Consider the following 8802-nt stretch of genomic DNA (forward strand, 5'->3'; position numbering starts at 1 on the left):
CCAGGACCCAGATGTCCCCAGGGAAAGGGGGAACACGAGCTGGGGAAACCGAGGCACAGAGGCATCAATGGAGCAGCCGCAACTCACTGCCAGCACACGGAGCGCGACAGAGCTGTCCCCAGGGTGGCTCCTGGGGGATGTAGAGTGGCAGTGCCACCTCTCCATGTAGCCCCCCCAAGCCAGCCACACCCTCCCCGACACAAATTCGCCTATTTCGGGAGTTTCCCCCCCAAAACGCCAGCCCTGCTGCCGCTCGCCGTGGGTGGGCCAGTGCCAAGCAGGGCAACGAGCCACGTCCCCGAGCCAAACCCCGGCCCGGCGGCCACCGAGGGCTCGACCGCCCGGAGCCTCCCAAACCACAGAGCCCAACCCCATCCAGCGACCCCCCCAAACCCCAGCGGGGACCCCCCCTCCGCCACCACCGGCTTTTTTCCTGTCTCGCTGTCCCACCAGGGCCGGGTTGGGGGGGTCCGAGGGACGCCACGAGGCCACGCCAGCCCTGCGGTGGCTCTGATGTCGGCGCCATCCCAAATCGCCGTCTCCTATCGAACCCCGCTCGCTCCGTAACGGGCGAGGAATGTGGGGCCCCCCGCCGCAGCTCCCCCCGCCGCCTTTATTTAATATCCTGAGAAAATTAAAATAACTCTTGCGGCCGCTAAGGAAAACACGGAGATAAACACAAGAAAAGCGGGAGCCCCGGCAGAGGGGCTGGGAGCGAGCCAAGGGGGGGCACACGGCGGGAGCGGCACCCAGGGGACACGGGGAGAACGGACACGCGCACCCGCGACAGGGAACACCGGGGGACACGGGAGCGCAGGACATCGGGATGCCCAGGAGGGGGTGCGGGACCCGGGGTGCCCGCAGGACACGGGGGTGTCCCGGGGGTGTCCCGGGGGTGTCCCGGGGGGGTCCCGGGGGGGTCCCGGGGGGGTCCCGGGGGGGTCCCGGGGGGGTCCCGGGGGTCCCCATCCCGGTCCCAGCGCAGCCCAGCTCGGACACCACGCCCCCCGCCCCGCCCCTCGCCCCGCCTTCCAAGGGGCTCCGCCTCTCTTAAAGGGGCAACGACTGGAAAAAATGTGGACCTCATTTTAATCAGTCCCCGTTACAACGGGAGAGCCGCTAAGTTACCGGTGGAGCGCGTCTGTGCAGGGGACGCTGATATTCTCTCTTCTCCGCGGAATAAAATCCTGGAGGGTGGTGTTCTCTCCCAGTGAGGACCCCGTGTATTTCCCCACAGGAGTCGCGGCCCTTTTAATTCTCCTCCCTCACGCGCGAGGGCGGCTCGCGGCGGCGATTGGCGCGAACCGGGAAGGGGTGAGGGGAGCCAAGATGGCGGCGCTGGGGGCAGAGGGCGGGGAGCGGGTGAGGGGAAGCCGGGGGGAAACCGGGTGGCACCGGGGGATCTGAGCGGGTGAGAGGCGGAGGGACCAGCAGGGGGTTTGCCGGTCTGGAGCCGGCGCATCCGCAGGGCTCCGGAAGTTTCAGCCGTCGCCTCCCACCCCGGGCTCGCCCCCAGGTTCGGCGCTGCCATGTGCTCTCTGGGGCTGTTCCCGCCGCCGCCTGCCCCTGGGGATGTCACCCTCTACGAGCTCAACAACGCCCTGGTCTGCGGCCGCCTCAGCGAGCAGCTCCCGCTGGCCTTCCAGAGCCAGGTGAGACCCTCCGGGGCCGGGGGAACCCCTCCTTCCCCTCCCCAGAGCCAGGTGAGATCCCCAAGTCAGGTGAGCCCCCTCGCTCCCAGGGCCTTTTGCCCCCTGCCCTGGGGGTCTCTTTGCCCCCCGGGCTCAGGGGGGCTCGGGGGGCTGTGGGTGCTGCAGGTGCCCGAGCTGCCCGTGCTGAGCTTGCCCAAGGAGCCCCTCAAGGCTCACGGCCGCCTGGAGCCCAGCGCCCGCCCGCCCTTCATCCACCACCGTGAGTCCCTCTGGAAGCGCTGCCTCAGCGCCTGGTGAGTCCCCGCTGTCCCCAGACAGCCAAATCTGCCTCCAACCCGGGCAGGGGGAGCGGGTGGTGACCGCGCTCTCGCTGCAGGCGCGACGCCGGGCTCTGCGGGCTGCTCAGGGAGCTCGCCAGCGCCGAGGAGGAGGGTGAGTTTGGGCTGTGGAGATCTCCTGGGTCTCGCTGTGATGCTTTGGCTGTGCCCCGCCGGCCCCTGTGGGGCTGGCAGGGACGCTGAGGGTCCTTTGCCTGCCAGGGCTGCGGTGGCTGCGCCAGGGCTCGAGCCACGCGCTGGCCATGTGCCGCTGGCTGGCCTCGCTGCACGGATCCCTGTTCCCGCACCTCTCCGTGAGTCATTCCAGCCTGGTCCTGCGGGGGCCAGGGGCCAGGGGAGCGGGGATTTGGGGTGGAGGGTGGTCCCTGCCCCACTCACACCCCCTCAAAATGTTCCTCCTGGTGATGCCCAGCTCCAGACACTGCTCCTTCCTCTGCTGGAGGACACTGGACCCTGGGAAGGTGTTTGGGCAGCAAAGGGCTCCAAGAGGGGGCCCAAATCCAGGTGGGGGAGAGGGAAAAGGGCTGGACACTGGGAGTCCTCGCTGGCAGCTCAGTGTTCTCCTCTCTCTGCAGCTGACCAGTGAGGACATGATCGCAGCCTTCTCCCAGGCCGTGGACTGGTGAGTCCTGGGTGTCCCAAAATCACCAAGCTGGGGTCTGGGGCCCCTCCAGGTGGGTGAGGAGTGCGGGTACAAGGACAGGTGTACTCAGCCATTAAAGACAAACATTTCCCCACTGGTTCCGGCTACCCTGTTTTGTCGGAGAGAGATCAGGGTTAAAGGAGATCAGAGCCTGGATCCAATTCCAACTCCAGGTGGTGGTCACCAGCCCCTCAGCAGAGCCCTGTGAATAATTCCAAGAAATAGGGAACTTCTCAAAGAAAACCATCCTGTTGAGCAGCAAGAAGGAAGTTTTATTTCTCTGGGGACTCTGAGAAGGGTCCTTGCCAGCCCAGGGTGTGCTGGGAGGGTCTCACCCTGCTCTGTGCCCCCTCCAGGGCTGGCTGCACCGTCCGGGCCTTTGCCTGGCACCCCCACACCAACAAATTTGCTGTGGCTCTTCTGGATGATTCCATCCGTGTCTACAACTCCAACAGGTGGGGCTTTGTCCTGGGATTTGGGCAGCCCAGGGTGGGCACTGCCCTGGTCCTGCTGCCCAAGGCCTGCTTGCCCACCTGGGCACGCCTGGGCTCCCGTTCAGCCCTCCCTGCTCCTTCCCCACTCTCCCCCAAGCCTGAAGAGCTTTGCCTTTCCTTTCCCTGCGTAGCTCTTGGGCCATCCTGGGGGGTGATGGCAGAGTCAGGGGGACACGGGTAGAGTGTCCTCTGTCCCCAGGTCTCCCCGCTCCCCCAGGGAATGCCAGGCCCTGCTCAGGAGAGGACTCTGCCAGCTGCTCCTGCAGCCCCCCCAGGCATTTCTGGCCAGCCTGGGCTGGGGACAGCTTGGTTCAGTCACACCAGCTGTGCCCTGGCTCACCTCAGTGTCACCTGTCTGGGAATTCCTGTCCCCTCCCCGGGAAGCACACGTCAGTGCTGTCACCCTGCTGTCCCCCCTCGCTGTGCTCAGGGCTGGCAGGGGATACTGGCTGCACCAGGGCTCAGCCCACACCTGCCCTGTGTGTCACCTGTCCCCTCCCTGGCAGTGCCACCGTGCCCTCGCTGAAGCATCGCCTGCAGAGGAACGTGGCCGCCATGGCCTGGAAGCCGCTCTGCGCCTCCATCCTGGCCGTGGCCTGCCAGAGCTGCGTCCTCGTGTGGCACCTGGACCCCACCTCCCTCTCCACAAGGTGACAGCTCCCACCTTCCCTTCCCAGCTGTTGTCACCCCATTGGGGCTGGCTTTGGGACACCACCACCATCCTGCCAGCAAATCCCAAACCCTGGTGGCCTCTCCCTCTTTTGCAGGCCCTCGTCAGGCTGTGCCCAGGTGCTGTCCTGCCCCGGGCACAGCCCTGTCACCAGCCTGGCCTGGGCGCCCAGCGGGGAGCGGCTGCTCTCAGCGTCACCCGTGGACACGGCCATGCTGGTGAGGACCCTCCTGGGGACACCCCTGGGGCCACCAAGGGACACTTGGGCTGGGCACAGGCACTGTTCCTACAGAGGCAGCTCTGGGACTTCACCTGGCCCCAAAATCTTCTCTCTGTGTTCCCTAATCCCCGTGTCACCATTATCCTCCTCATCCCCTCCTGCAGGTGTGGGACGTGTCCACTGAGACCTGTGTCCAGCTGCAGTGGTTTGGGGGTGGCGGTGTCACCTACTTGGCCTGGTCCCCCGATGGCAGCAAAGTGCTGGCAGCCACCCCCTCGGCCGTGTTCCGGTGAGCTCCTCATCCCCATCATCCTCCATACAAAAAGTTGACCTGGATCTCAAATACCCTCCCTGCTCCTCTTCCTGTTGTGGGGACAGAGTGGGGAATGGGTGGGTGATGGGGTTGGACACGGTGGATTTCCAGAGCAGCAGGATTGGGGCAAATTCCCAGGAATTTTGCTCCCTAAATCCTGTCTTCTGCAGGGTGTGGGAGGCCCAGATGTGGACCTGTGAGCGCTGGCCCACGATCAGGGGACGCTGCCAGGTAGGATGGGATATTCCCCACCCAGGGAATAATTTAGGCTGGAAAAGCCCTCTGGGACCACCTAGGCCAACCCCTGGCACTGCACCAAGGTCACCACAGACCTGTGTCCCCAAGTGTCACTGGGCTTTTAAACCCCTCCAGAAATGGGGATTCCACCCCTGCCTTGGGCAGCCAGCCCAAAAATTGTCCCTAATAGTGTGGAAATCTTCCCAATATCCAACCTGAACCACCCCTGGCACAGCCTGAGGCCGTGTCCTCTTGTCTCTTGTTCCCTGGGAGCTTCCCTTGGCTGTCCCCTCCCGTCAGGGACTTGTGGAGTGAAAAGTCCCTCCTGATCCTCCTTTTCTCCATTCTGAGCCCCCTCAGCTCTCTCTGGACTTCAGCCCCTTCCCAGCTCCATTTCCCCCTCTGGACACGCTCCAGCCCCTCAGTGTCCATCTGAAACCCCAAACTGAGCCCAGGCTTCTGCTGTGCCCTCGCTGCGCGGGGCAGACGTCGCCTCCGAGGGATACCTGGGGTGATTGATTCCAAATCCTCCATTCCCAGCTGGTTCCAGGGGATCCCGTGCCAGCTGTGTCCTCCCTGGGCTGGCTGTGGGTGCTGGGGTGGCAGGGGTGGCACTGTCACACAGACAGGGTGGCAGGGGTGGCACTGTCCCACAGACAGGGTGCTGGAGCCCCGATGGCAGCCGGCTGCTCTTCACCGTGCTGGGCGAGTCCGTCATCTACTCCTTGTCCTTCTCTGAGTACCGGGGTGAGTTTGTCCCACCTGGAGCTTCCCAAGGGCCGTGAGAGGGTTCCCAAATGATCCCATAGCATTGGGGTGAGGAGCTGGGGCACACAGGAGGTGTTTTGGGGTCTCCAAGCATGGAATCTCTGGAGTTCAGGTTCTTCCATCCCTCACGTTGGTCCTCACTCTCAGTCACGGTTGTGGGGTCTTGAAGGGATTTCAGGGAGACTCCAGTGGGTCCAGGGCCAGCTCAGGGGTGTTTGCTATCCCTTGGCCTCCATCCCAGACACTCCTGGGACACCAGCACAGCTGCTCTGAGAAAGAAATTAATGATCACCTGGGAAATCCAATGGGATTTATGGAGTGTGGATTTCTCCCCTTTCAGGGGAGATGCAGGGGCAGGTGGGAGGCTCCAAAACAGCCTCGATCGTGGCAGACCTGTCCGAGACCACCTTTGAGACCCTCTACGGGGAGGAGAGGTGGGTCTGGCTGGGGCACCTGGGGGGCACAGGGGGGGGTCCCTGCTCCTCCTGGCAGCCACCCCTTGCTGCTGGGAACAGCCAGGTGTCTCTGCCCCTTGATTTTGGAGACTTGTGCTGTTCCAGGATTGGAGGAGAGGTTCATTCCATGGTGTGGGACCCCACTGGGGAGAGGCTGGCAGTGATCATCAGAGGTGAGGCCTGCCCCGTTCCTGGGTTTGGCCTGGGACCCCCACTGCCCACAGGGAGAAGGGACATGGGGGGGACAAGGGAGAGCCTCGGTGCTGCTGTCGCCCTGCAGGACACCCCGAGTCTCCGAGCAGCCAGCCGGCCGTCGCCGTGTTCCGCACCCGCAACAGCCCCGTCTTCGAGCTCCTGCCCTGGTACCGTGGGGGCTCGGGGTGGATTTGGGTTCATTGCAGGGGGGTTTGGGTGGATTTGGGTTCACTGCAGCAGATTTGGGATCGGTTTGGGTTCACTGAATCCCATTAACCCCCAGGATGTGATGGGGAAGCGCTGCCCCCTGTGCTCCTCCTCCAATCCCTGTCACCGCTTCACCCCCAAATGTGCTTTGGCCACATCGTCCCCTCCCCACCTCACCCCCTTTGGGTTGTCCTTTCCCAGTGCATCCTGTCAGATCCCAAACAGCCCCAGTGCTCTGGGAACGTGGTGTTTCCTGGGCAATAACCCCAGCTGTTCCCCCACCCCACAGCGGCTTTGTGCGGGGCGAGCGCGGTGCCCGGCCCCAGCTCATCTCCTTCCACCCCTGCTTCCCTCAGGGCGCCCTCCTGACCGTGGTGAGTCCCTCCCCGGGGCATTCCCAGTCCCAGGGGACACTGGTGGCACTGGGAAGGGGGCTGGGATTGGGGTGAGCTATGGGGGGTTCCAAGGAGAGGAGGTTTAACCAGACCAAGCGTTGGATCCTGTGTTCTGGGGACAGAGGGGCCGGACAGTGGCCAGGCAGGAGGGGCCCTGGAGGGACTGAGGGGCAGCGCTGGACGTGAGCCAGGTGTGCCCAGGTGGCCAAAAAGTCTGGTGGGGTCCTGGCCTGGCTCAGGGGTGCTGTGGCCAGCAGGAGCAGGGCATTGTTCCTCCCCATGCACCTCCAGTGCTGTGTCCAGGTCTGGACCCCCCAGTTCAGAAAGGATTTTGGGATCTGGGGCATGCTCAGAGAAGGGAATGGAGCTGGGGAAAAGTCTGGAGCTCCAGGGGGCTGAGGGAGCTGGGGGTGGGCTCAGCCTGGAGAGGAGGAGGCTCAGGGGAACCTCACCACTTTCTGTGGCTCCCTGACAGGACAGGAGAGCCAGGTGAGGTCTCTGCTACCAGTGACAGCACCAGGGGACACAGCCAGGGGAGGTTTGGGGTGGACTTTGGGAAGAATTCCTTCCCAGAAAGGGTGACTGGACCCAGGAATGGGCTGGCAGGGGAGGCCCCATCCCTGGGGGTGTTTAAGCAAAGCCTGGACGTGGCACTTGGTGACAAGGCCTGGGTGATGAGGCGGTGTCAGGTCACAGGCTGGACTCAATCACAAAGGACTTTTCCCATTTCTGTGCTTTGGATGCTCACCCCTGCAGTGCTGGTCCTCAGGGAAGATCTCCCACATCCCCTTTTTCTTCGTTGGTGCCCTGGAGCCCCGTGCCAGCCCCCGCCGCAGCCCCGTGCCCGTGCTGGGCAGTGTCAGGGAGCAGCCGCTCTTCTCCGAGCTCTGAGCCCAGCCCGGCACCCCAGGGCCTGCCCTCCCTCCCTCTCAGCCTCCCCTCCTTCCGGAGCTCCCCACACCTGTTCAGGGGCTGGCTGTGCTGCTCCTGCCCCAATTAAAGGTGGATTTTCCCTCCCTCTTTTCCTCACCTCGATGGGACTCGAAGATTTTTAGGGGTGAATTTGGGAAGTCCTGTGGGTCTGGAGGGGCTCTGGGGGCTCCAGAGTTGGTTTTTGGGGTCAGAAGGAGCTTGGCGTGACCTCACAGAGCCTGTTGGTGTCATCCCACTGCAGTCCATGGGACAGGGCTGCTCTTTTGGGGTCAGAGAGCCCTGTTTTGGGGAAAGGTGAGGGCTGGAGGGGTTTTGTGGGGGCAGGGGGTTTGGCCACACACTCCACCCCCAGGTTTTGTCTTCAGGCTAAACAAAAGTGAACCAAAAGCCCCAAAGTGAGCCAAACCCCCTGTGGGTTCCTAAACCCCAACCCTGGGGGCTCCAGAGTGCTTGTGCTACCCCATGTGACCCCCCCTGGCCCCGCAGGGTGGGAGCAGCAGCTGGACCCCCCCGGGGAAGGGATTAACAGGGGGGCAGCCCAGTGAAATCCTGGGATTACACACCCTTAATCCCAGGATCACGCTGAGCTGGCAGGGAACACGGCGAGAGAGCAGGGTCCCTGTTCCCCCCACCCCAACAGCCCCAGGACCCCCAAAATCCTCCCCAGAGCAAGGGGAGACCGCCCCCCACCCCCCCAAGAGCATCCAGCCCCTTCCTGGGGCCAGAGAGAATCCAGGGGTGACCCAGGGGGATCCAGGGATGACCCAAGGGTGACCCGAGCTCCACACCCACCGCAGCTGCTGGGGCAAAGCTGGGGGGCTTCACCCCTCAGGCCTGCCCAGGTGGCTCCTGGGGCTGAGTGGCTCCTGCTCCTCGTGTGGCCGTCCCGGTGCCGCGCAGGGCAGCGCCCGCAGGTACTGCAGGTGCAGCCGCGTCTCCTCCCGGCTCCGCCGCACCACGCGGCCCACGCAGACCAGGACAGCCCCCAGCCACCCCCCCACGGCCACCAGCGCAGCCACGTCGGGGACCCGTGCTGTCCCCACGGCCCTCCCCAGAGTATCGTTGTGGCCACCAGCCGGGGCTGGCAGAGCCTCCCCGGGGCACCGGGAGCCTCCCCGGGGGTGCTGGGGCAGCAGCAGCAGCAGCAGCAGGAGCAGCAGCAGCCCGGCCGCCCGCATGGCCCTGGCAAGGAGGCGTGTGAGGGCACGCACCGTGACCCCCCCTCGGTGTTGGTGACACGTGGGGTGGCAGCAGGGGGGTGGCACTGGTTGCTGTCTCCGTG

General features: G+C 64.5%; 1 protein-coding gene across 3 annotated transcripts; it reads left to right on the forward strand.

The window, feature by feature from the left end:
- Window positions 1–1174: 1174 nt before the first annotated feature.
- AAAS (aladin WD repeat nucleoporin) lies at window positions 1175–7604 on the forward strand. Of its 3 annotated transcripts, none has more exons than XM_058861191.1 (17): window positions 1175–1314; window positions 1517–1652; window positions 1818–1945; window positions 2029–2084; window positions 2192–2283; window positions 2566–2612; window positions 2990–3088; window positions 3634–3777; window positions 3895–4015; window positions 4182–4306; window positions 4501–4561; window positions 5224–5314; window positions 5676–5769; window positions 5896–5963; window positions 6071–6152; window positions 6482–6566; window positions 7344–7604. In XM_058861191.1, exons 2-17 carry the CDS (start codon window positions 1530–1532, stop codon window positions 7476–7478), a joined length of 1551 nt encoding a protein of 516 aa, XP_058717174.1. In that variant the 5' UTR covers window positions 1175–1314; window positions 1517–1529; the 3' UTR covers window positions 7479–7604. The 3 variants fall into 3 exon arrangements, with proteins under 3 accessions (XP_058717174.1, XP_058717175.1, XP_058717176.1); XM_058861192.1 differs by lacking the exon at window positions 1175–1314 and adding an exon at window positions 1331–1411; XM_058861193.1 differs by lacking the exon at window positions 1175–1314 and adding an exon at window positions 1336–1362.
- Window positions 7605–8802: the final 1198 nt, after the last annotated feature.

Source organism: Poecile atricapillus, chromosome 35 (genome assembly GCF_030490865.1).
Source record: "Poecile atricapillus isolate bPoeAtr1 chromosome 35, bPoeAtr1.hap1, whole genome shotgun sequence".
In the NCBI taxonomy this organism is placed as follows: Eukaryota; Metazoa; Chordata; class Aves; order Passeriformes; family Paridae; genus Poecile; species Poecile atricapillus.

What these genes read in the sequence shown, in the direction of transcription:
- AAAS (XM_058861191.1), top strand. Translation starts at nt 1,530, where the DNA reads ATGTGCTCTCTGGGGCTGTTCCCGCCGCCGCCTGCCCCTGGGGATGTC. An exon ending in AAGCGCTGCCTCAGCGCCTG is followed by an intron (nt 1,946 to 2,028) that starts GTGAGTCCCCGC and finishes CTCTCGCTGCAG; the next exon opens with GCGCGACGCCGGGCTCTGCG. An exon ending in CCCACCTCCCTCTCCACAAG is followed by an intron (nt 3,778 to 3,894) that starts GTGACAGCTCCC and finishes CCTCTTTTGCAG; the next exon opens with GCCCTCGTCAGGCTGTGCCC.